The 27,337-nt window shown below is 42.6% G+C and overlaps 1 protein-coding gene across 2 annotated transcripts; it reads right to left on the reverse strand.

The window, feature by feature from the left end:
* Positions 1 to 271: 271 nt before the first annotated feature.
* On the reverse strand, positions 272 to 27,306 carry cgnl1 (cingulin-like 1). Of its 2 annotated transcripts, XM_035627346.2 has the most exons (19): positions 27,061 to 27,302; positions 22,708 to 24,420; positions 22,428 to 22,522; positions 20,623 to 20,728; positions 19,991 to 20,092; positions 19,448 to 19,584; positions 18,700 to 18,838; positions 17,986 to 18,198; positions 9,937 to 10,143; positions 9,700 to 9,804; positions 9,462 to 9,614; positions 8,328 to 8,498; positions 5,641 to 5,802; positions 5,445 to 5,534; positions 2,988 to 3,071; positions 2,628 to 2,752; positions 2,189 to 2,297; positions 1,933 to 2,096; positions 272 to 1,840 (listed from the first exon to the last, which is right to left on the reverse strand). In XM_035627346.2, the coding sequence occupies exons 2-19, from the start codon at positions 24,367 to 24,369 to the stop codon at positions 1,687 to 1,689; spliced, it is 3,978 nt and encodes a 1,325-aa protein (XP_035483239.2). In that variant the 5' UTR covers positions 24,370 to 24,420; positions 27,061 to 27,302; the 3' UTR covers positions 272 to 1,686. The 2 variants fall into 2 exon arrangements, with proteins under 2 accessions (XP_035483239.2, XP_035483240.2); XM_035627347.2 differs by lacking the exon at positions 2,988 to 3,071 and having other exon boundaries at positions 27,061 to 27,306.
* Positions 27,307 to 27,337: the final 31 nt, after the last annotated feature.

Consider the following 27,337-nt stretch of genomic DNA (forward strand, 5'->3'; position numbering starts at 1 on the left):
ACTTGATAAAACTCAAAATACAGGAAATTTACATGTGAAGGAGTATTTTTGCACTGTGGCACTGATACTTTTACTGAAGTGAAGGATGAGAGTATTTCTTCCAACACTGGTCAAAACTAACCAACTAACTATATCTAACTTTCTTGGTTGTATTGACACTGTTTTAACTTTTCTCGTTTCTCTTTTTTTTTGTTAGTATATTTATGTCTGGAGGGGATTTTCAAACGTTTTTTATCAGTTGTCAAGAATTATTCACCAAGCAAAAAGCATGTGAGAGTAGCTGGAAGTAACTTTATTTTAGTCTCAGCAGGATTTATGAACATTTATGAACAAATATGTGCAGAGAGGTAGTGGCAGGAATTTGTTATAAATCCACTCTTCCCCTCCGCAGGCGTCAGGCGTGACGTCAGAAGTGAAAGCAGAGTGCAAATCATCACAATGGAGCAAAACATCGATTGTCAGTTTATCTCGCCTGAAGAAATTCCCCTCGTTCCCTCAAAAATGTTGAGGAGTACCACATACTGTACGTTCTTTAAACGGACCTGTAAGGCCATATGTACACAGTGGCACAATTCAAACACACACACACACAAGGTTAAGACTTACACCATGTTACGTATGAATACTGGCCCCATTCAGGGCAGACACCACCAGAGAAAGTAACATCAAAGTGTTTCGGTAAAAAAATATCTTGGTTTTGATATTTGCAGCTTTGTTCAGTGTTGTAACTGTTTAAAGGCAAATTCAGAATCAGTTATCACACACAAAATTAATTTGGGCGTTGCCACATGGTCTCATATAGCCGCCTTTTCCAGTAGATGTATAAGCAATACTGTGATGTCACTAACATCAGGAGTAACCTGTGGTAAATCAAAAATAACGTGTTGATATATCTGAATGCATGTCATGACTTATATAAAACTGTATAAAAATGGATGGATACAAAGTCCCTCATTTATTGTTCCCTCAAAAACTCTCTGAACCAGGACTTCATATATTCAACCATGAATAAATAAAAAAAAAAATCCTGATCCTCATTTCATATTTTTGGATTTGATCTTCATTCATTAAAAGAGGTAAATATATTTTATTTAAACGAAAGAGATACAAAAAATGTATATTTAGATACTGTATGTAAATTTAACATATTTGATAGGCATAAAATAAGAAAGTGTTATTAACTTCATATTGTTCACAAAGGCAGTATTGATTTTGTTGTATTACAGTGCATTAAAGAGAGCATTTTCAAGTTTACTAATTCGAGAAGGATCATTGAAAAGCATGTAATTTCCATTTTTTACCCAAAGGAAAATCCACTGAGTCTCAGACGAGTGAGAGTTCATGTAGGAATGTAAAATTACCAAATTAAACAGTATGTACATTTAAATTCTACTGGATGGGAAAACATGTCAAAACTTTTATGAGTTCATCCATGAACCTCAGAGCTTATCAAATAATACTGAGTGAATTTATGGACATCATGACTGTACCCATATTTTAATATATCCAGGAGAATTAAGTGACCTTATGTTGTATATAATATTCCACATGGTCTCACTTTGCTGGAAAGGTGAAGTGAGATGATGCAGATGTTTTAGTTTAATAGCTACAGTTTGACTCCATCCGTTTGGTCCAACAGCGACACATATACAGTAAAGCAGCTTCGTTCTCCACCTAAGTGCTTGATTACAAAGTGTAGGTGGACAAGATGTTGTCCTGACTCGAGGAACGCTTGTACCCTGATGATGAGCTGAAGTACGTCTCCCCATCGGTGCTGATGTCGTCGTCGTCGTCGTCATCGTCCAGAGTGTTGAGTAGCGGAGCAGAGGAGCTCTTACGCCTGGATGAGACAGAACAATGTTATAACTACCTCAAATAATTTGTCTGTGTTAATGGATGATTAGTTAAGGGCAGTGCTGTGTCTGTGCCCACCTGATCTCGCTCCGAAGAGCTTTGAGTTGGCTCTGGAGCTGCTCGTTGGCCTCCTGTTGCTCGTCCAGGTCTCTCTGCAGCTTCTTCTTGCCGTGCTCCAGTCGGTCGATCTCTTCCTCAGCCTCGTCCATCTGCCTCTTCAGGGCCTTCAGACGCAGATTCAGCTTCAAGAAACAAACAACACTGAGTCAAATATCAATAATTACTTACGGTGCGGTACTTAAGGAGACAGATATTGGTCTTGTATGTTGCCTACCTGGTCCTTTTGATCTTGCATTGAGTTATGCTCCTCTTCAACTTGCATCATCATCTCTTTAACTTTCCTCTCTAGTCGGCGGTTCACCAGCTGCATGTTGGCACGCTCCCTGAAACATATGCAGTGCAACACATCACACTGACTGACATGAATCTTAAAACACAAATTACTCAGAGCTGGTTGATAACCTTGAGTCGGATGGTTACAATGAATGAGAACATTGATTGGAAAGTCACAGTATTACTCCATTACCTAAATACATAATCGAGTTGGGATCTATACAAAATCCATCAGTCTTAGAAGTCTAGGAGTCACACTATGGCTGTCAATCTCCAACCTAATGAACCTCTACTTTCCAATCAAACCTTTCTCTAGAGTTTTTCTCCTCCACCCTCTCTTCTCTCCTCATCTCTTTTCCCAGTTGAAGTCTTCAGCTCACCTTTCCTCCCCCTCCAGTCTCTCCTCCAGCTCCTGTATGCGATCCTCCAGCTGTACTACCAGACCTTCTTTGTTGGACTTCTGGGAGCCCTCCAAGTGAGCCACTCGACTCTTCAGGTCTTTATTCTGGAGAGGTCAGAGAGACAGAAGTCGTGAGGCGTTCAACTGGACAAATGCTCATTGTAAACCATAATCATATCCGTGTGCGAAAAATAAAAAAATAACACTGACGTGATGATGGATTACAATCAAATGAAAATGGTAAAAAGAAATGAATGAATGAATCAAATGAGTTGGTGCTTTGAACTGAGCTTGTAGAGCTTGTGTGTAGTTGTTTTCCTCCAGACAGGAGAGTGTGTACCTGTCTCTCCAGAGCCATCTTGTCACACTCCAGGTCCTGTCTGCTAGCCCTCTCCTGCAGGAGTTCATTCCTCATCTGCTCCACCTGTCAAGCCGAGTCCAGACACTGTCATTTCTACGCTCCCACACACTCTGATGACAATTATTATTGGACACCGCCTGGGTCTCACTCTCAACAGGAACCGCTGCAGCGCGCAGTGAGTCAAAATGCTAAACAGTGCGAGACTTAATGCTGAAATGGCCCCAGTTAATTGGTGATCTGGGTTTTCTTGTTTGGCTGCATTCCACCTTTCGTTGAGATCCTCAACTCTCAGTAAAAAAAAAATTACAGACCCTATGTGTAGGTTGTGTGTGATAAAGCTACAATAAAGGAATAGTTTGATATTTTGGTTTAATATGCTTATTTGCTTTCTTACCAATAGATGAGATCAAGATCGTGTCTGTACGGAAAATATGAATAATAAGTTACCACCAGCAGCCTGGCTCTGTCCCAAAGTAAAGAGAATACACCTACCATCACTTCTAAAACTGACTAATACGTTTAAAACTGTCAAGTTGTGGTTATGTGTGTATAATAACCTTTAGAAGTGTTGATAGGAGGATTCTGTTACCAGGCAACATTATTTTGCCTGTATCCAGTCTCAGCAAACTAAGTTAACTCTTTTATAACATGAGATATGAGAGCGATAAAGCTCTTCTCATCTCTCAGCAAGAAAGCAAAAAAAAAGGTTTATTTCTTAAAATGTCAGATCATTTCTAGAACACTATTCCAGTGTTACCGCTGCAGTCCGCTCTGAGAGGCCCAACTGCTCGCTGACATCCCACTTCAAAAGAAGCCGATCGATACAGTGGTGATGGTCCTTTCTCTTGTGAGAGGAGCTTAGAATTGGTGATATTTTATGCCAATTAGTGGGTGACAGTGGGCTGCTCTGATGAACGATGGCCCCTATAACTGGTGCACCCAGCACGGTGCTTGAGGGAGCTGAATCAGCAGACTGGAACACAGAGCGAAACTAATCTGCTTTGTGAGAGACGGCAGGAGAGGAGAGGGGAGATTACTCTCATTTAGACAGGAGAGGAGCACCTGGTGCCAGGAGAGACGCAGGTGTTCTTCCTGCTGCCTCCGCTGCAGCCCCCCCCGACCCCCCACCCCACAGCCATTCCCCACCCCCACCTCGCCTCCCCACAGACATTAGAGCATAGACACCAGCGCATACCCATGAGTATGTGTGTGTGTGTGTGTGTGTGTGTGTGAATGTCTGTGTGCTCACAAAAACACCACTAGCACTCAACCTACTCCATTCTGACTGCACAAAGCTCACGCGTTGCCTTGACAACCGAACGCAGCCTCATGCTGAACCAATGCCACTTTGACACAATGCCACTCTTCTCTCTTGGCCAGTCATTTTTTAAAAGGGAAACCATTAAAGCAGATTTAAAAACTCTCCTCCTCAGCCACACTAAGCTTTTCTCTATGTCACTAAATTTTCCCCTGAACTTTTGAATGTATGTCAGTTCCAAACCGAAAGTGAACCTGTAGCCAAGTCAAATCTTACAGGCCTGACTTTGGATCTCATACTTTTACATTTAATATAGAGAGGTTTTAAAGGTGTAATGACACTCTGACTCCACCCTATGTGCGACACTATGACACATTCACATAAAATCAGCAAGGTTGCAATAAAATAGTGTTTATTTCATTAACTCTAGTACCCAACATCCTCCCGCTGATTAGTAAGCACTCTCCCACCAACAAAAAGCAATCCTAAAAGCACACATACTTTATCTAAATCTCACTTCACAGTGCCTCCGTCAGCAGCTTTATCACAGAGGAAGGAAAACTGGAGCACTCGCTTGCGAGGATATTAAAACTGACTTCAAGCACCAGAACAGGATTTGCTCTTGAGATGAAGCTACTGAGCGTGAACTCCACAACCTGAAAACTTGAGACATTTGGCAGCACACATATTTTGGCTCGGGCAGTGCATTAAGAAGCGTCTTTTGTGACTGAAGCATGAAAATTGGATAGACGGCGCTTAGACCACGCTGGCAGGCCGCCAATCGGACTGATTATGCAAGATCATCTTACAAAGCAATAACCCTGCAAGAAGTAAACTGGGAGTGTGGATAGTATGTGTAAAAGAACATATTCTTGAGAGTTCTCACACGCCGAAGCACCGATATAACCCATCGATCTGCATGTGAATGATGTGTGGTGGCTCTAGGATTGTATTTGAGACCTGAAATAGAGATTAGCAGTTGCAGTTGTGATGTTAGAGATGGAAGACAAAGCAACAGGAGATCTGGATATAATTCACAGATTGAGATGGAACAGAGACACGTCTGTGTGAGAATGTGGACAGCAGGTCAGTGACACAGGTGAGCACTGAAAATGAGAATGTGTTGAATATGTGTGTATGTGTGTGTGTGTGTGTGAGAGAGAGTATGTGTTATGTACCTGCACTCTTCCTCGGTCTATCCTGTCGATCAGCTGGTCTCCACTCTGATGCTCTTCATCCAGGTCCAACTCCAGTTGAGAAATCCTCTCCTGCAAATTGCAGCAGTTACATGCAAATGTGTTTCCTGTAAATTTATCACAGGTGTAATTTGTGACAAATTCTTTATCGGTGGCTTTAACTGGAATCATAATGTACCTCCAAGAGCTTGATGTGGCGGGTCTTTTCGTCTTTAGTGTGGGCGCTTGTCTCAGCCTCCACCTCCAGATCGTGAAGCTTTTTCTCCAGCGTCTTCTCCCGGAGCTCAGCCTCGTCTCGTTCTCTCTGACACTGACGCAGGTCTTCCTCCCGACATGACAACTACAAAGAAATGGATCAACATACAAAGATCATTGCATATCAATAATAATAATAATAAATGCTACTAATTATGACACCGCTTGACCCCCGAGGATGGATGAAATGTATCCTGTAGGCGTTATAAGTACTTCTGCAGTAAGGGTGGATTAAACCCGGCCACCGTGTTGAACGTCCATGTCACAATTCAATATGTCACCCTGTTTCTTATAAAGCATCACCATTAATTATGTCTAAAAAATTTAGCTGATGCTTAGGGAAATTATTATACAGTGTTTACGGTGTTTACTTCGGCAGCAGAGCCCCCCAGTGTCGGAAAACTGCCCCCACTCCTTCATGCCAAGACAATGAAAATTAATCATCCGGCCTTATTTCTCACCTAGAACAAATATTTGGCTATTAGTTGAAATTATTTCATATTGTAAATATTTAAGTAAAACCTAATTCAAGTCACGGAGCTAAAGCTGAGCATGAAAAGATTGGCACTGGGATAATCACACAGTCTCTCTCAGGACCTGGATAGCTATTAGAAAAGTTTGGAAATTAAGGAATAGATTAACGGAATTAAAAAGATTTTATTGACGTTTTCATGCTGCCTTCTTGACCAGATCTGGCTTGGAAAAGAGATAAACGCCAACTGTGTACAAGACCTGTACCTGATTAAATAATTAATCAAAAGAAATAATGTATTCAACATGTATTGTTATATTAGTTATGCCCTGCCAAGTTCACATGGATCCACGGGGCATTTAAGCAAATGGAAAAGTGGACTCACTTAGTCCAGAGCAATCAGTTTCTCAGGAGAGGCAGGGGAGGAGGATGTGAATCCAGCCAACACAGCTTTCACAACAATGATATCACAACAATGACATCCTCCTCTTCCTGTGCAGCAGCTGGACAAGGATACATTAGCATGGACATAAAGAGGAAAAAAGGAAGAACCTGGCCGCTGACCTCATCCTGACAAATACACTTTACTTACTATCACATGACATGTAAAGCTGTAATATGTGTAAAATAGAGTGGCAGCACGTTACACATGACAGTATGCAGCCAATGACTACAGGCTCCAGGAGTTACAGTAGTAGTAATGTGAGGAAGCCTCTTGAGCTGAAAATCAAGACTGAAACTGTCAAAACCTCTGTTAAAAATATACCCAGTGAAGCTTTCAATTTAGACCTAGGGAGTTACATTGTGTTTATTCTTAAGGGCCTATTCTTTCAAACCCCGTTTTAACGAATGTTTTGAGATTTGCATTGTTATGATTCTTCACATTGCAGCCTTTGAGGGAACATTTACACTAACAAACTGGTACCTTCCTGTGCAGTCAGCAGAAATGTTCATGACATCACCCCTGTGCTCCTGTGCCCTTGTCAACATGTTAGTAGGACACAGGAAGGGAGCATCAATCTGTTTTTACTTCTCTGCTTCCTCTCCCCAAATGGGACATTTATTATTACTCTGGTCTGGGTTAGCACTTTCGCCTCACAGCAAGAAGGTTCTGGGTTCGAATCCCAGTTCAAACCAACCAGGGCCTCCTATGTGGAGTTTGCATGTTCTCCCCTGTGTATGCGTGGGTTCTCTGGCTTCCTCCCACAGTCCAAAGACATGCAGAATGGGGTTAGGTTAATTGGAGACTCTGAATTGACCTTAGGTGTGAATGTGAGAGTGAATGGTTGTTTTTCTCTATATGTGGCCTTGCAATAGGCTGGTGACCTGTCCAGGGTGAACCCCGCCTCTCGCCCAGTGTTAGCTGGGATTGGCTCCAGCCACCCCGTGACCCTTAAATGGATAAAGCGGTAGATGATGGATGGATTATTACTCTTTGGTTGTCATGTCATGTTTCTGCTTATGTTACATTAATCCACAGTGGCTTAATTACAATTCTGTTTTCACTTAAATATAGAACAGATTCTGTGTGGTCATCGTAAATACAGTCTCAAATCCCCAACCGTGTTCAATAAATGTTGATAAATATATAAAAAGCCACTCCCTTTCTGCCTTAAATCATTCACATTCTTCTATTCCTACTTTCAACAAAAGTTCTCCACATTCCAAAGTGCTGACAAGGATAAAATAGATTTAATGAAAACAATGTGGAGTGGTTTCACCATTCTGATGTTATGTCCACACATTAATCGATCACAAAGGGATTGGGCACATTTTGATTTTAATTCTACCACTAAGCGTCAACATTAATTCAAATAAATAAGAGATTCTCTATTTTCTACTCCTTACTTCACTCTAAAACCATGTTTTGGGTTTGAGACGACGGGGGGGAGCAAAAATACCAAAGTGATGACATCGCTCTCTGAAAGGAGATGATGATGTGGGTGGGAGGGGACAGACTGGTTGAGTGGGAACAATGGCTCGTCATGTGCTGTTCTGCATGGATGGGGCTCAGTTGGCCTGACTAATGATGGCCTTGATTTGACCACTCTCACCATGAAAGCAGTGTCAGCATTCAAATCTGTGTTTCTCCTATGGGTGCCCACTAGGTTAGATGAGGCTGACGTAACCAACTGTACCTCTTCCTGCAGGGTTTTGGCAGCCAACAGGTACTTGTCCAGCTCCTGTCCTCGCTCCTTCAGAAGCCTCTGCAGCTCAGTCAGCTCTCGACGGTTTTTCTCTTTATAAATATCAATCTGCTCTTGCAGCTCCCGAGTGGACGACTGGGATGCCTCCACAATGTCATTCATCTACAGGCACAGTGAGAGAGAGAGAGAGTATGAGAGAGAGAGAGGATTGTGGGATATGTAGAGAGCTGTGAGGAGATTGAAGTGGCTCAAGATTAAGCTTGGGATTTCATATCAAAACTCAATACAACATTGAATCAGTGCACTGAACTGGAATCCTTTTGCATCCCTTAATTTTTCATTTCAAAAGTTCAATAATTTAGTGGTTATAGAGGAAAAAACATTTCCGCCCTGATGAAGACCCTATGAGGCCAAAAATGGTTAAATATATTTTTCGTCCTATACTCCAAATTATTCACTTAGAAGCTCTGATCAGACCTTTTTTATGGTCCCCTTTGTATCTCAGGAAGTTGGTAAAAATGCTTTACGTTTCAGGCTCCAAACAATTGGAATACGTTCCCTTTAAATAGCCGTTCTGTCATCATTTGGCTAATTCAAAATTCTTTGTTCTCTTATCTTATCAAAAATTGCCTATGTTTTCAGTAGAGCTATCACTGTTCCTTCATTCCAAAATTTTTATAGATTATCATCTTTTTTTGTCTTCTGATGTGTCTAGTCTAAGGTTGTAACAAATTTTTTTCTGTTATGTTATTTATAATTTTGTCTGTTTTCTGATTGTTTGTTGACTTGTTTTTGTAACTGTAGTGTTCCTCATTGTTGTCCCTTGTATTGTCCTGTTTCCTTTTTGTAAGAGTTTGGGACTCCCTCGAAAACGAGATGACACATCTCAAGGGGCTTATCCAATGTTAATACATTTCTGACTTCTTACTCATCCGAGATTACTTGAAGAATGTTTTCTCTTTTTGACCCTTAAGGTTCCGTGAAGTTGGTGAAACCGAGTGAAACCTTGTCCTCTGCCTTAATACAACTCAACAACTTGATTGAGGCAGTCAGTCCGAGATAAACTGCCCATGAGGCGACAGCTGGGACGGGAGGTTACTGTACTACAGATTCAAGAACACCCACCTCCTTCTGAAGTTTGTCCACCGTACGGTCCAGCAGCCTCCTCTCATCCTCTATGTCATTCTTCATGTTCTTGAACTGCTCCTTCTGAGTCCTCTCTTCTTGTAATCGCTCCTCCAGCTCCTTGTGTTCACTGCTCAGTTTTGTCAGGTTCCTCTGTAGCAGAATAGAGTATTGACGGTGACAAACCAGAAACCCACATCTCTCCACATGCAGTGTTGTGAAATGTTGCTCCTCTCACTTGCACATCCTCCAGCCGTATGGTCAGTGCTCTGTTGGCACGTGACATCTCCTCTTCCTGCTCCTTAATTTCCGCCAGTGACTCATCCGATTGCTTTTTATCTCTCTGTTAAGCGGACATTGTGTCTTAGTATTTAAATTTTCATTTAGTATGATATAAGCCAGTATAGAATTTAACCAGCAGTCATTAGTTACAGATCTTTGACCGACTCCCTCTTCATTCATCTTGACCCCTCACCTCCAGTCTGCCAACTCTGTCCCCCAGTCTGCTCTCCTGCAGCTTGGCCTCATCAATGATGCGGTTGAGTTTGGCCACCTCGTTCTCCAGCTCCTGCGCTCGCCTGCGCAGCCGATCGGCCTCTTGGTTCAGCCGTCCTGCTTGGCCCTCCACTGCACCCTTGGCTGCCTCCACTTCAGCCTTCTCACGGACCACTGCTGCGCTGCTCTGCAGATCACAACGAGACACGAGGCTTCAGCACAAAGGAAGCAGGAGTCTGTGACACTCGACATAAAGCGGGACAACGATGCATGATAGAACATTTGAGACTCCCTAAAATACCGCATTGCAACAAAAAGCTGTTTGTGGTACTCAGTTTCTCACTGAACTTTTCAGGCTCTGGAGACTCAGAAGAACAATCCCCTTATGTGATGTAAGTCACACTTCATAACAAACCACAAATGAAGGCAACTAAACCTGAGCTTTCATTAGCTTCTACTGAGGATAAGTCAGTAGTCATGCAAGGCAGTCCAGCAAGTCCCGTGTCACTGGATTCAAAGTTTTTCCCCGTGATATTCTGTTGTGAAATGGCTTTTTGGATGTGTTACGTGATGACTACCAAAGGTTTTACAGTGTTAGCCTGTGTTTTCAGCCCAAATTTATGAATGAACAGTCGGTTGTATTTCTAAAATTTTAGGGTGGAGTGATGTGCAAGAGGAAAAAAGAAATGGGTGACACATTAAGACGGAAATACATGTCTGCAAGAAGAGGTGACAGAGAACTGTGACCCAGTCTTCATGACAGATAACAGGTTTCAGGTGCAACGGCACCAGTCCAGTGGCAACATTTGTTTGGAAACAACATTTTTTTCAGCATGGAGGTGGAATGTTAAACGACTGGTTTGGAAAAGTCATGTTTATAACAGGACAGGGCAGACACAGAAACAGAATTCATCTGCTGTATCTATATAGTCACAGTTTTACAATTTAACACAAGTGAAACTGATGAAAAACTAAACACACGCTCAAGGTTCATTTGGAAAAGGTTTGATAAAGCTCATTTAGCCCTCCGGCACACACAAACAAGACGCATCTGAGATTCACTCACTCAAACCACTATCAGAGATGAAACGCATGTGGCCACATTCTTTTAGCAGTGTGAACTCAAGCTGACGTCCTATGGCCCGCTGCAGCTTCATAAATTTGAAGCCCCCACACAAACACACATACACCCCACACAAACAATGGACCCGTCTGTCATAGTCAGACTGGCAAAAAAACAACATTGCATCTAGAACCTCCTGTGCAGATAGGTGACAGTTTCCTCCCTGTTTCAGTGCTGGCAGGCCAGTCAGACCTGTTTTCCCTGTCACCACTGAGCTTCCCTCATCTCACTAGAAGGTAACACGACACACAACAGTGACGTCAAATCCAGAGTATTGGTAGCTATACGTACAGTAGTTAATGACATCTACGCTGTTAATACACCTGACATCTTGGTGATGTTTGGACTATAAGGTATCAGGTCAATGCCAAAATTCTGAGGGTATTTAGTGGTGGAAATGTGATTATTCTGAGACTGACTGGGCAGCGTAATAACCCTGTCGTCGAACTCACAGAGAAGAAGAAGGCACTGTAAACAATAAGAGCAACACGTGGATGGCAGTGGCAAATGCAGCAACGGCTCTGTACAGTATGCCAAGACTGGTGTATGGAGATAGTTTGTATTTGAGGTATATCATTAGGGGCAAGTCATAGACAACCAAAGGCATATGGGACCACAGGGCATTTAAAATGAAAGGAGTTTTGATTGTTCATATCCTGAAAGTGTTTACTGTATGGAAATTGCAACAGCTACTGTAGCATGTGTTGTAGCAATGCACCACACAGCGTAGCAGCAGCTCATTACATCAGCTGGGTGCTCACAACATTAGGATGCTACTGTCAAAAATGTTCAGTCTGTCAAAATATAAAACTGACTTTTTAGATTAATGGTCTGTCAATTTAATTCATGTCCCATCCCTTCACCACATTTGGTGCAAAGTGGTAATATAATACCCTACTGAAAAAAACAACCAACCAACCAACAAACATAACATAGTTAATAAAAGTCTTTACATCAGTTATACTATGATTATGTTGAGTGTTGGAAAAGGGGGTTGGGTGGGATGTAGGACAGATTTCACTACAATAATAAAGCACTGATGGTGTGTCAGCATTGTGTCAGTGCTCCATTTTAACAACATTCATACACAGCAGGTTCAGCCCTCGTACTTCTCTGCCTGTCCCACTTCCCACACTGGGTCATACAAGTTAAAAACATGGCCAAAGCCACGCAGCCAGAGAGAGGGAGGCCCTGCTGCTGTCTGTGACAGGAAGTGCGAGGAATCCAGTGACCTAAGCCTTAGTTTTTATAAAACTGTAGCTTGACAAACAATCATTTACTCAGTGATTTTAACAGACCTGCGTCATGATTTGATATATTTATGAGAGAACATCACTGCTAGTTGTTTTAGGAACTCTCTCTGAACTGAATGAGTCAAAACAATAAATGTTTGAAATAAATCTACAATCTTGTGCTTAATGAAAATTAATATTTCTTATTAGGTGACATATTTTGTATTCACTTCACTAATTGATTATTTTCTTATTCACAACGACAAAAAGTTAATCGTTCATTTAAAGTCTTAAGGCCAAATGGAAGATTACAGAACAACCACTGAAGGATTAGCACTAACAATACAAATCCCTTTATTTGCTATTTGACAGTAATTTTGTTGAGTTTTCACTCCTTTAAATAAACTGATTTAACAAAAGACAACATAATATGACGTTAATGTAATAATACAATACCATTGAAGAATATGCGATTGTATCAAACTGCTGGTACATTTTCTTTTTTCTTTACCCTAATCCAAAGTTTGTCTTGGGTCCTGTTGTGTATTCAAACTGTTTGACTAAAGTTGCACATTAACTAACTTTGTGCTGTCTTTGAAGCGAGGCATGAATGCTGAAGTGGAGTGTGTGTGTGTGTGTGTCCCAGGTCGTGTGCTGTGGTGAAATCTTGGCTCTCTCCATTATTCCCGCCGAATCGGATTCAAGCATAACAAAAGAGCCGGTGGTCAAAATATAAATCAACATCAATCCACAACCCAGCAGGGTTCATCATTGTCCTTTACTCGTTCATACTATTTTTCTGAAAACAGCAACCTCCATATAGGTCAGCATGTTTAATCCCTGTATCAGGTACAAATAGATTCAAAAACACCATGTCTGCACAGAGCAAGTGCTGTACTCATCTCTTTTATGTTTATTGGACAGTCAGCTACTTACTGTTTAGGTGACAGGAAATACAATTAGGTAACCAACCCTGGACCTTGATGTGTGCAAGAATTATGTTTTATTTTTGAGAGAATCTATACAATCATGATTTAATAACTTAAGATTGATTTAGGTTATTCAGAGTACAGGTGTATTTCTGAATTTACTCCTCAAATTGGGGGAAAGCCTTCTCTGGCAGTGCAGATGCCTTGATTTTCTTTGCCAGCACAAAGTATGTGTTACAAATACAACAGCTTTCCTCATTAAAAAAAGGTACGCAGACCTGAGGTTAACTGGAACAGAAGGCCTGTCATGGACTGAAAGGGAGGATTGAAGTAGAAATTAAAAGGTGACAGCTGAGAAGCTTTGGCATTTCTTCGGTCAAAGGAGGACGGTAATCGTATCCTGTCTTGTCCTCAGAGAAATGGAAACGAAACCTGCTTTTAATACTCTGAGCTGAGCTGCACGTTGGAGTACCATAACGAATTACAGAGACCAGTGAGACTATGGCCCAAAAAAAATTCTGAGACTCATTGCTGTCAAAAAAATTAATAAATTAAAAGATTTAGGAAGATTGTTTCCTAAAATATTTTTTTCTGAAAATTCCGAAACCCTTTCCTAAAGTACAAAAATTAACTCTTTGTAATTTGGCTGTTGACATCACAAAAATGATTTGCTGACAGCTATGGCAATGGCTGCAATGAACATATAAACAGGTTTAGTTTACTAAAGACGTATAGGCCTCGCACAGCCAACTAAACCCTGCATCACCATCATTACAAGCAAAGTCTCAGCAGAAAAAGAAAGGGGAGAAAACTCCATGTTGAAGTTCTCCAGGCCAAAGGTGAAAGAAGACAAGGTTTCAATCAACCTGTGAAAGAAAGAACACCCAAAAATCCACATCCCACACAAAAATCCAACTTTGAAGACTAACAGCTCAAACATGGACATCTCAGCCCACACTGTACACATTTACAATCAAGCCACATCTAGATTCCGTTCTTTGTGGCCAGACGGAATATAAGACAAAACATTGTAAAAAACACTGATCCAAACTATGTGAACAATGTGAAAAACAAAACAAATGCTCAAGAAAACACACCGCCAACCTTTAAAGGCTCAGCTTGATGGCATCAAACGTTCTTTTTCATCTCAATAGGTGATGTGTGTGCGTGCTCGCGTGCTCGCTCGCTCGCTCGCTCGCTCGCGCGCGCGTGCGTGCGACTTCATTCCTGGAAGTTGTATTGGCAGATTAGGCTTCCGCCACATCAGTATTCAGAGGTAGCAAATACAGGCCGCCGCCTGGTTTCACACAGACCTGACCCAAATCTGGCCAAGCAGCCACTTTGTGAAATGAACACTTTCAGAACTGCTGGGTATTTAATTCATGTTTGATGTCATCAGTCTATATAGTTATCATTAAAGCCATTTGAAGAAGTAATATTTCAGCAGGGATAAATTACTATTTCATTGCAGTCTCTGTCAAGATCCAGAAACTCTCTCCTTCATTTCCTTCCGCGCTCGCTGCCCTGCCTCTCCTCCCTCGCCTGTCCAGTCACCTGCTAACTCAGCTTGTAAAGCTACACTGGGAAATACAGCGCTATCATCAAACACACAGACCCATGCAGGAGTCCTTACTTTCAAAACAAGCCTGAGGGGGAGCTCTTCTCTGGCTACGTACTGTAAGTTTGATGATCAGACAGTGAGACTTCAGTTCACACACCAGCAGAGATTACTGGAGAGGCAGGCTGAGATATGGGCGAGAATGACACAGGCCAGAAAATAAACTGGTGAGCAGGAGATCACTGCAGAGTCTTTTGTGGGAACCGTGGAGTTAGGAAATGAAATAAAAATACAGCATTTGGGATTGGGGTTACAGATGAGAGCGTGATAACAATGTGGCCGTGTTACACACTGAGGCTCTGGGCTGCAGGTGAAACATAACCAGAGCTGGAAACGGTGTGATAAGCACAAAGCTGTCTTTACAGTGGGGAGGGGAGAGTATGGCTGAGACCAATTAAAGCCTCAAACACTGAGAATCTGGAACGCTGCAGAGACGGAGATGCGACTGCAGCACCATGAAGAGGCACAAATGAAAAGATTGGATCCTCTCCCGCAGGTCAGAGCGGGTACACTGTTACAGAGTTGGAGCTGAGGGAAATAGGAGGTCTCCAGGGTGCACATTCTCCACTTTGACCCCCGACATTCCTGGAAACAAACCCCTCTCTCTACTCACCACACCTCATCTTTCCACATTTTTTGCATTCTAGCACATGCTGACACATCCAAATGTGCTGAGGTCTTCGCAGAGGTTTGTAATTTTTGAAGACATAAGCAAAGTCATGTCGTTCTAAGAAAGTATGACCAAGATTTTTTAAAATCCTCTATAAAATTCCACTTATTTCAGCTCAGTGAAGAACACAATGCAGCTTTCAAGACACAAAACAGGCCCCCTACTCCTTTCAACTGGGTTGGCCACGCATCCCCTTTTCAACAACATACTGACCCACTTATTCAGCAACCCCCACTGCTATTATTGTGTAAAACAAACTCATCATTCATCATCGACTGCGGACCACAATTACCGCCCACTCTTTCAGGGCACAGAAAGAAGAGGGGACACGACGCAACTCAGAAATGGCAGCTCATTAGATTAGTGATGGCTTGCCACTGCAATTAACTAGTATACAGAGCAATTTAGTGCTCCAGTTTCCAGCATTCTTCTCCACATGGGCTGCTCTGGTTAGCGCAAACATCAGGGCCACACAAAGAAGGAGGCAACACTTTGATTGGAGATGGCGCAAAAGCATGAAAAGATGTACAGTTCATTCCGTCTCTAATTTGTCTCTGCCTGACACCCTGACATAAAGTAGAAATGTACTTGAGAAAAAGACTGTGACTGTTCTGGACTTCAGAGGCCTTAGGGCAAAAGACTGGTTTGGCATTTGTGTCTATCACACAGTGTATTTTTGAGGCTGTGAATAGAAAATTATTGAACCCGTGTGTCCTTTTATGTGCTGATTTATTAGATTGTATCTTCATTTTGCACAATCCCCCAACATAAACATAATAGATTGAGCATAATTGGTGCCTTGATAGCTTAGTTTGAGTTGATGTTTCTTTTAAAAAAGCATCTAACCCATGCACAGAACATTAATTCAAGGAAAAAAAGAAAGGCTGCAATGATTCTTTTATATCTTAAAAGAGAAACAAACAATGACTTCATCTTGCCAAGTGTTTACAAAGCACTGAGGGCAAACCGCTGATGACATACTCCCTTGGGGGAGCAGTACATCTGTTTAACAAAAGGAAATGTTCTCATACACTCTTACTGCAGAGAGTTGATGTGGACCCCCAATGAGCCGGCAGGAAGCTGAGAACAAGGACGACTTCCACTCTTTGAGACAAACAGGACACACGTGAGTCACACAGAGACCTGCTGAAAACAATGTCTTCAGTCCTTTCAGTGTGCCGCCTCCTGCAATGCACCGCTGCTCGTCTCATCTTAACTCACCACCCACCATTTTCAAAACAACAGTTGACAGAGCTTCTCTCCTTTTTCTAAGAAAAAATAAATAAACACTTCAATTGATTTACTTTTAAATAATGGCTGGTTCATCATTTGTGCTATTCATCTAATAATATCCAAATTCTCATGTGAAGCTTTTCAGAGGTTTGTTTTTTTTGTAGTAATGTAGTAAAAACAGAACTGTCCTTTTCCAGGTATATCAGGGCCTTTTATTTGGACTCGATACTAAGCTACAATAGTGACCTTGTCAGTAAGGCACTAGCATATATAAATGTCTCAAAATTTTATTATCAAACAACATTCTTCCTCCAAACTTGCCTGACTTGAAAGACTTACAATGAAAAAATTATGACAAGCTACATTTAACAGTTTGTTCTGTTGACACACCTAATTGTGCAAACTCGAGCGGAGCACAGTTTCCACTTGTGTCATTTGAACATTTCACTGCTGAGGTTGAACATTCTATCCTAGTCCGATCAGTGTGTTTAAAAAAAAAAAACTTTTAACACCATTAAAAGCTGGGATGTTTAAGCTCTTTGTCATCAGCTTCTCTCTGCAAACCTGCCAAACCAAAACCAAGTCATGGAATCACTGATGTATGACTGGCACAAAAGATGTGCACAATACCATTAACTTACCACATGTACATAAGGCTTAATGGTATAAACTGAGGCATCATATGTTTTGAGAAATAATTACTCACTTAATGTGACTGAAGAGTAGTATGCAAACTACAGGTCTGAGAAATTATTCTGTGGGAAGATTTTCTTGTTTTAAACTATTAAACATATTTGTTTTCTTCCTTTCTTCTTTTTTGGCACAGATACAATAAATCATACATTTACATCCTGAATCCAAAATCAGGATCAAATGCAATGGAAATGCTGAATGAAACAAGAACTTTTTGCCTCATTTTTGATTTGAAGGCCCAAGCTTTTTATGGATACAATCGATCCTGCCTGAGCATCAAAAAACGAGTGAAAAGGTGTAAATAACTTCACATCACACTAAGCAACGCCCAAATCTTTGATGCAAACATAAAGCACGACACACACACAAACAGTAATAGCTCCCCATGATGAGATGCTTATCACTACACTCCTCTGTGACAGGGTGTGTTTCTGGAATGGGGGAGGACGAGAGCAAAGGAAACGGGGAGGAGGGAATGTAGGGAGTCAAATTTGAGGGGAGGGAAGGGAAACATTACGGGAGGCTGATCACCTGCTTGGACTCCTCCAAAGACGACTGCAGTCTGCTTATTTCCTTCTCATACTGCTCCCTCATCTTGTCTACCTCCTGATCATGAGCGGCCACTTCCTCCTTCAGGGCTCCTTTCAACGCAGTCAGCTCCCTCTCTCGCCTCCTCAGCAATTCCTCCTGCTCCTCCTTGGCCAGGAGAACTTCCTGCATCTCAACCTTCAGCTGCATCATGTCCTGTGGAAAACAAGGACAGTTTGGTAACTTTTAAATCACTTCAGAATTTGCAGAATCAGACCAGAGATGAAAAGATAAAAAATGTGTAGCGATAAAGACGAGACAGAAGGGGTCAATTTTATCTTCCATGGCTTGTTATTCCATTGAGGAAGTATATTCCTCAGTGTCTCCAGAGTGAAAACTTTCAGATAAAGCCTTCATAATATAAAGTTGAGGATTATAGCATTGCTTTTCAGCAAATTTAAATGCTGTCTGTGGCAAACAATATCAGTATTTTACTGCAAAACATAATGTGACAAATCATTGAGCCTGTTGCAGACAGGCTAGTCTCTAAACTGACTGCTGTAATGTTTAAACTGTTGTTCAAGCTGATTTTATTTATTTTATTCAAGAGGCAGGGCAGAAAAGCCTTCATCTATCAACAATCACTCATATGTTCTTCAAGCTCAGACCCAAAAAAGAGTAATTTTCCACTCTAGAACAATGAACACTGAGCATTACAGCTATAATGATGTCTTTCTCTCCATCAGCAGCTGACTTCTTGGCTGAGTCAAGCTCGTCATGCATCTCTGACAGCTGGTCCTGCAGGTCTCTGATCTCTGTCTGGTACTGCTCCCTCTCCATCTTCACCTGGAACAGCCTGATAAACCACATAACAAGTCACATTACAGTGCAGGAACTCTACATCCTGTATATGTGCACATACACACCCACACACCTGCACTGTAATTTGCACATACAGATGGGAACACCTGAACTGGGTCAGAATGTGAGGCACACAGACTGCAGAGGTTAAAACGAATACCTGAACTATGGCAAACCAATAATGTCTAAAATGCCTCTGCAGGCCAACACTGTCAAACCATTCACCACACAGCAGTGTAGATCGAAGAAGAATATATATTCCTGCTTTGTGAATTGTTGCGGCACATGCCATATAACCCATCTCCCTCCCATGTGTTTGCGTTGGGCCTCTTCACTTTCAACTCTCTAATAAAGGCACAAAAAAAAGGGTAGTCATGAAATAAATGTGTAAACTATGAGGAGTTGAATGATGTTTGGTATTGGGTCTTCAATCTTGAGGGAAAAAAACACAGTAAAGCTGAATCTATAGCTCATAATCAACTGAGAAACAAATCGTCAAACTTTTGGTTGTCAATCCCCAACTATATTGTTTGGGGATTGACAACCCCAAACAATATAGTCAAACAGTTGCTTAATATACATAAAAAGGCCATTTTGCACTTACTCTTCGACAGTGATTTGCAGCTCAGCCTCAGTTTTGGACAGTTTTTCCTTCAGACGCTTGCACTCCTCTGCACTCCTCTCCAGCTCCTGCTGCAGCCCCTTCAAACCTGCTGCCGTCCTCTTGTCAGCCTGATTCTTCTGTTGGTGAAACGCACAGAAATCAAAGTTGAAATTTCAATGCAGATACAAACATCTAGTCTTTTACATTACATTACATATTTATGGTAATCGAGATCGATCCAGTATTTGTCAGATGGCGACAAAAGTAATACCAATTTCAAACGCTAAGGGTGAAAAGTTGTCCGCTTCTACGAAAGAATTACAGTTTTTCAATAGAGAAGCCTGTTAAGCTGAGCCATTTCTTACTCCAATCATTAGTACCAAAATATATTTTTAAATTCAACAAGTTGCAAAGTAATCCCTTAAACCTCTTTTCCAACCAAGCCCTTGATTAGCGGATCTGCTCAACCAAGAAGTTCAGTAACAAACTGACATTCCAACATAAACAGTTTGGTGTTAAGAGGCAAAGTTAGACTGTTATTACCGTGGTTTGATCCTCAAGTCGTCTCTTGAGTTCGACCCTTTCTTTCTCCAGTTCGGTCTTTTGTTCCTGCAGAGCTTTGGTCTGTGCGCTGAAGTCCAGGGACTGATCGAAGAATATAGACATTGGGGTAATGGTTATTTCTTCTTGATCTATTATGAATAAAAACAGCAACCGATTCCAACTCTGGGACTCGGTTATTTGGTTAAAGGTAAATATTTGATCGCTGGCAGTGCCTGCTATTCAAAGTAAACAGCCTGAGATAATATGCACATGGTTTTAGAGGTTCCCATAAAATAGATCTGAGATTATAATCTTCTTCAGTCCTTTGAATCAAACTCGAGGTTAGGGCAGAGGTAAATGTTTACTTTGAAAATGAAAATACAACCTGTTCAAAACATTTAGCTAGCTGGAATTTACTTTGGGATCTTGCACCCATTTACTGGTAGACAGTTAAATCATGAAGGTGCTCTTTTACAACCATAAATCTATGATTCAGTATAAAAATATGTAAAGACTCCCTTTTGAATCATCCTACTTATCATATTACAACAGACAGCAGAAAGGGTACTTTTCTTTTATGGGGTCTTTAACTGTTAGTGGTGCACATTTATAATGATATAACAACGTCTCACTTTGTTGTCGTCCTGTGCACTTGCAGTGGCCCGAGACTTCAACGTCTGTATCTTCTCAAAGACAAGGTTGACCTTTCTCTTTGTTGTTTCATCATTGTCGTTGCATCTGTGCGCACATGGACAAGCACACACACGCACCAAAAATAAATCCCACACTGTTCTGGGAACAGAGAAACTCATTCCCAGCTTAGAGAAGGTCAGGAAGGATCACGCTGCTTTGATGTGTCACCTCACAGCACAAACAACTTCATTACACCGTCCAATAAACTGGGATGCACTAGAGTGGAAGAATCGAATGTACAAGCAGTTTAATGGGATTGCTGCAGAGTCTCATTTATTTACCTGGTAAATTAGTAGGAACCAGAGCTTAAAATGATGAAGCAAGCATCCTTGAGAAGCGCAACACTTTCTAGTGCGCTCAAATGTAAACAAATAGCAACTTGCAAAAGGACATTTTATTGCCTGCTCCTGATATTCAGATAATAATATTTAAACATTGACAGGCAAGCAGCAGTTTTGTTCATATTATTACTCAATGAATTTAAATGTTTATGTTTTTTTTAAAGAACCCTGAATTCCCAGCATTTCATTATTTCAGGCGTATTGTCTCTAGTGGTCACATAGTTTTTCTCATATCTAAATAAAATGACTGATAAAAGCATTTGCTCAAGTCAATGAAAACTTAAAATTTCCAAAACATCAAACTCTCTGAGCCTGAAGCTTAAAAAAAAAGCAGCTTCGTCTTTGCTGTTGAACAGCAGTCATTTCTGAGTTTATCGACAGATGTTTGAAATCCCAGGAATGGATGGTTTTCTAAACCCACAGAAGAACATTTACTCCTTTAGTTTAAGTGAAGAATTAGAATCAACAAAACTTGAATTTCACAACTCTCACAATGCGAGAAGTGACATATTATTTCAATAAATCACAAGGCTGACACAGAGAGCCCAACCAAACCCAAAAACCTCCCATCTCCTCACACAGATGATTTTCATTAAATCTTTATAACCCCTGTTAGTGAGTGTTTGTCTTCTGGGCCTTGGGAATGTAGCTCCGTTTCAGCCCCTGCACTTCCATAACTTCCATCTGTGTTTCCTTTCCTTTGTCCTGTGACTCCTGACCTGTGGCCAGACACACCCAAGAAGTTTCCTGTTCTTTCTACTTTACCCCAAGTCTGTAGCACATGCACAAACTGTAGGAACCTGCAAACTCTCTCACTGTAAAATCATGTGTAACTAATGCAACTACTGTGGAACATATTTCAAATAGCATTTGTATTTAACCAACTTCTCCGAAAAAACAATTATTGACATGATAACTTGAATAAAAAGACTGTCCGTTGTGTAAAGATCTTCTTATATGGCTTCTTCTTTAACCTTTTAACCTAACATGCCTTTCCTTGACAGGCAGTAGGTGTCTGATTACAGAAACAAACAAATTGCTCACACTGCAGCTAAAAAGAAAGCAGAGAGAGAAAGTGGGATTCTGTAAGAAAACATACTCCAGACAGCTGGATCACGCTCTGCCTTGGATGGGAAGGGGAGTTAAGAAGAGCACATTCCTTCACTTTATCACAAACAGTCCAGCTCTGATAAAACCCACATATGTGCTCCCACACAAGAGTCTCTACCTCTGTGATGCATTGCCGTATGGTGCAACATGTTAATTTAAGGCTTCAGTGGGAACAAAACGCTCAGCTCATGATTCAACTAACAGTCAAAGATAAAGCCTAACACATTTTATTTGTTTGCGTTATTAAAGCTAAAAAGTACATTGATCAGGGCTGAAAAGCCAGAATAACTCACCCATCCTTAAGGTAACTGAACAAAATTTGTTTAGCTGTCTCTTCATGTGTTTGTTGTGAAAGCTCCTGCTGACCCTTCAGGAGATCAGGTGTCGCCTGGATGAGAGGAAATGAAAGAGATCTTAACAAAGCAAAAGAGGGTGTACATCTCTCACACATTTTCATTTTGATGAGATTTAACAGAAAATTATTTGGTTGATAATATGCTGACGTAAAATAGGACAAAGGTCAATTTCAGATTTCAAATCTTAATGCTGCAGCACAGATCTCTGGCTTTATACCTGCACATCTGCATCTGTACTGGACTTTTTGTCTGCAGTGGAGAGAGGCTTGGACAGCGACCTTGACATCGATGTGGTCAAAGTCTTTCCAGCTGTAGAGGCACTGTCTTCACTCTCTTTACTGTTGAATGGTAATGAAGAGGAGCGAGTCTGTGGCTTTTTGTATCCCTGGATGAAGCCGACACCTTTAGAGATGGTGCTCTGAGGTGAGCCGGGTGCACTGGTGGCACGAGATGACAACCTGGAGTCGACCTTACCATCTACAGTCGTGAGCCAGGAGTCCTGACTGCCAGCGGTTTTCTGCAGCCGCAGCTGTGAGGGCCGTAGGACATGCTCCATTGATGTGCCTCGATGGCGGCCATTCTCGTCCATGTAGCTAGAGCCATCTCTCAGGCCAAAAGCACTATCCACACTCCGGGAGCGTTTCCTGTCCTCTGGATTGATCCTGTTCCTGCGCCCCGCCCTGCCCCTGTGGTGGTGGCTGCCATCTTTGCCATCAAACTTCTCAATGAGCTCATCGATGCCAGGAATGGAGCCCGTGTCAATGTCTCTGCCTGAACCGGGGAGGAAAGGGATGTAGCGCCGGTTCTCATGGCGGTTGATGGTGTCTGCGTACAGAGCCTCCATCTGTTCATCCACCAGAGCCTTAGAGGTGGAGGATGACGAGGAGTGACGGGAGCGGGTGGAGGACTGAAGAACTGGCCCACTGGAGTCAGTCCTGCGCAGAGGAAGGACATCAGGCTCACGGCGGGTGCGCTCAAGGCTGGAGTTGGCGCTGCTCATAGAACTGGGAGATCTCAATGAGGTCTTGCTCGGCTCACTCGTGGGACTTGATACAGCAGAGGGCTGAGGCTGGGCTGGAAGTACTGACTGGTGCTGATTTTTGGAGGCTGGCTTGGACTGAGGTGGGTTCAGGTTGGTGAGATGAGGTCTGGACTGTGGCTGAGCTGTTTGTGATGGCGGCCTGGTCTGAGGCTGGGTCAGAGGCAGAGACTGAGGCTGAGGCTGTGACCTTGGCTTTGGAAGGGCAGTCTCACTCAGGCTCTTGGATGGAAGTTGCCTTTTCTCTTGTGGCGAAGGAGCTTTATTCTGATCGATGTTTGATGACCTGGTGTGGGACGGAGCAGGTACAGCAGATGTGGAGGAGAGACTCTGGTGTTCCTTCCCAGTGTCAGGCACTGGCAGAGGCCTTGAAGGATGGCTGTGGAGATCATCAAGGTTGAGGGAGTTGGTCTCTGGATCATAGGGCTGCAGTAGCTCAGGGTGCTTCTGAAAGTTCAGAAGGGAGGATGACTTCTTGCCTTGTGAATCTGAGACTCCATTTTGAGTGCCAGTGGAAAGCATCATCTTCTGAGACCTGTACTCCATGAAGGGGCTGCTGGATCCAGCCTCCTTGCTTCCTCTGAAATCATAGTCCTGGTAGTTCTCGATAAAAGAGCCCTCTGCTTCAATGTACCCATTGCTGTTAGGGTCAATATAGGATTGAGGACCCTTGTCCTGGTTGTTGAGAACTACATAGGGGTGTCCATCTATACCCTGGACGCGGATACTGAGCCCGTATGTACCAGCTCCATTACTGTTGGGCCTGGAGGAGCGGGGTGGCTGAGGGAAGACCCGCTGTGGTCCATTGTTAGGAACGCCAGTCACTCTGTACGACTCCATCAGGAATACGGGGGAAACTAAACCCCTCACCCTGGATCAGGTGGCCCACCTCTGTAAGCAAAGATTCAGTCAGATATGAGACGCTGCAAAATTGAGTAATATCAACAAATGTTTCCCAGTCACACAATAAGCCTCTAACGAAACACTGAACTCTCTCTGCAGTTAATCATGTCGTCAAATTTCATTTTCCTGTCTTGTTTTGCGTCCTTAATGCTCTGATTTGTCTCCAGGGAGATCTCTATTGTCAAACTGCTCAGCTAATGTGGCTCTGATCACATAAGACAATAAGCTCCCTGTGTTGCCTGTAACATATCAGAACCCATAACACCACGGAAAAAATATGACTCAACACATGTCACATTGTTTTTTTAACGACAAACATAAACAGGTACTGTTTAAAAGGTCTTTCAGGTGAGTGACTAACAGGTAGGGTATAACAAGATGAGTGTTTACCGTGCATGACTAAGAATGTAGGTGAAAGAGGTTAAGAGAAAGGTATTAACAGAAAGACAACACTCAGTCACTCAGGCCTGAGAAAACTCTGAAAGGTCTGTCATCTCCACAAAATTTTTGGAGAGCACTTGATTCAGGTGTGTGTGCGTGCATGTGTGCGTGCATCCGTGTAAGCATGTAATTTGCAGCCCACACAGGAAATGACATGAAAGGAGAGAAGCAAACTTCTTTGATTAAATTCTGTCACAAATTAATTGCAGGGTTGTCAACGTTGACAGATTTGCAGTTGAACTGTGAGAAGGCAACTGGTAATAAATATCAACCCGTGTACAAATAATATGTAATCGAGCTGTTAAATGTTCATCAGACATATTTATGCCTGGGAAGCCATTGACGACAAAGCCATCAGCGGCCACCTTGTGTTTCACTGGACAATGGGCTCTTTACAGGTTCCTGTTTGTCTTACTGATAGTGTCCCATTCTACCTGGTGTTACAGCACAAAGGCGGGGCTAGGATGGGCCAGGAGGAAGGACACTGATAAGACTGACAACAAAGCCAAACGCAGGATATACCCCATGAGGATGAAATGGGTCAAGAAAGACCAATGGACAGCCGTACCTAGAGATCTCTGGTTGCATTGTGGCCAAAGATGAAAAATCCAAATCAAAGAGCAGGCCAGTTCATACTGTTTGTTTTGTTCTATTATTTGGTGTGGTGATGAAGTATACCGATTTGCAAGGCCATCAGTTTAACAGACATTCCTCTCTTGTAATTTTACCTATATTTCGTCTATTTCCCATTCACTTGAATGATTAAGTACTCTCAGGCTTTTGGACCCAAATTAATCTATTTCTAAATTGACTTTCCAAAAGATTGGGTTAAATGAAGGCGTTCATCCGATCCATATAGACGATGCCAGAGTTTCCTCCAGTGATTCGTTCAGCTAAGGTGGTAAGCCCCACAGATCATGATGTATTTTGTCTTCAGTCTAGTCAGTGTTTTCCCACGGGGTTTACATGTTATGTCATTAAAGTGTATTAACTTTATTGACAGGGGTCATCTCAGGCTGGGTAATCTGCCTCCGCCATAAAACACTGTATAAAACCATTAATTTCATACATGTCGGCAAAAGACTCCTAGCTCAACAGATGTTTGACAAGGCGACTATTATGACCGGTTGGTCCCCGATGCTTCAATTCAAAGCAACTGCTCCAGCTGAGGGACAACACCGAAGCGTCAGTAGAGCAGGAGGGCTTTGGGGTGAGCACGAAGACAAAGAGTGGAAAAGTGGGTAAAGGGGGCGAGGGTTAGTTGGGCACGTTACGGTGTTCTCAGAGGAGATGAGTCTTCGAGAGGTAGTTGGAAATAGAGAGGGACACGCTGCTCAGTTGGTATCACACTCCTTAGTCAGCACTGGAGGGAGGAATGCGTCGCTGCTGTCAAGTACAGGTGAAAGCCTGAGGTGACACGCATCTGACACACAGACGCTCCAGCAAGTGAGCAACCTCGACCCCCACATTGTGTGTTTCACCGCACATGGAAGAAACCCCCTCACTGAGTTCCCCCGCCGCGTTGCCTTCACTGACCCCTGGGCTGCAGAGGTCACCACAGACGTCAAGGCCCCTGGCTCCGAGCTGAGCGGAGGTGAGGGGGAGACTGAGCACAGCACAATCTTATCTCCTCATCGGAACTAGTTAAGAGTCCAGACGACGCGTTGACAACTACACTTTCTCACATGACCCACACCAAGAAAAAAAACAATGAGTGGACAGGCAGCTGAGAACAATCCGCCGGCAAGGAGACGATGAAAGATGAAAGGAGTCAGACCGGGGGGATTGACGCGGTGGGAACATATCGTGGAGTTACATAACTGCAACGTGAGCGCAAGTGTAAACACATCTAAAGATCACGCAACTGACGTGCTGAATGTCAATTACGAGCCAAAAACCTGACCGACGTGAGGAATCGGCGGCGGTTTGAGTTGACGCACTTCTCTGCACATTTCACGTCGCCGCTCAGTGCAACAGGTGGCATGAAACGCACCACCGGCCCGAGACGCTCGGTGGAAAACTTTGCCTTTGTTCCACAACTTTCCAACTCGGCGACGTCGAGGTAATGCCGAGGTCGCCTTGTCTCCCTCCCGAGATTAAATGTTGCGTCCGTCGCCTCTTGGCGAGTTTAACGGCTGTTGACGCTCACACGCGAACTCAACACGTACGATGCACAAGTTTACTCACCGGCGTCGAAGTTCTCGCTTACTCACTTGTCGCGGATTTGAAACGTTTGTTTTCAAAAGATAAATTTGAAGGAGAAAAGAAAGGATGAACGGCTGCACAGAGTGGCCACTAACTTCTCCAGACCTGTCTTAGTTTTGTGAAAGACAGACAGAGAGGCAGTTTCCCAACATTTCCGAAGGACGTCCGACCCTCCGGGCCGCTCCTCCTCCTGAATCAAGCGCACCAGCCCGCCCACCAACCCAAAACCACTCCGCCCGTCCGAGAGCCGATGTCTCAT

The sequence above is a fragment of the Scophthalmus maximus genome, chromosome 4 (assembly GCF_022379125.1).
Source record: "Scophthalmus maximus strain ysfricsl-2021 chromosome 4, ASM2237912v1, whole genome shotgun sequence".
Taxonomy (NCBI): domain Eukaryota; kingdom Metazoa; phylum Chordata; class Actinopteri; order Pleuronectiformes; family Scophthalmidae; genus Scophthalmus; species Scophthalmus maximus.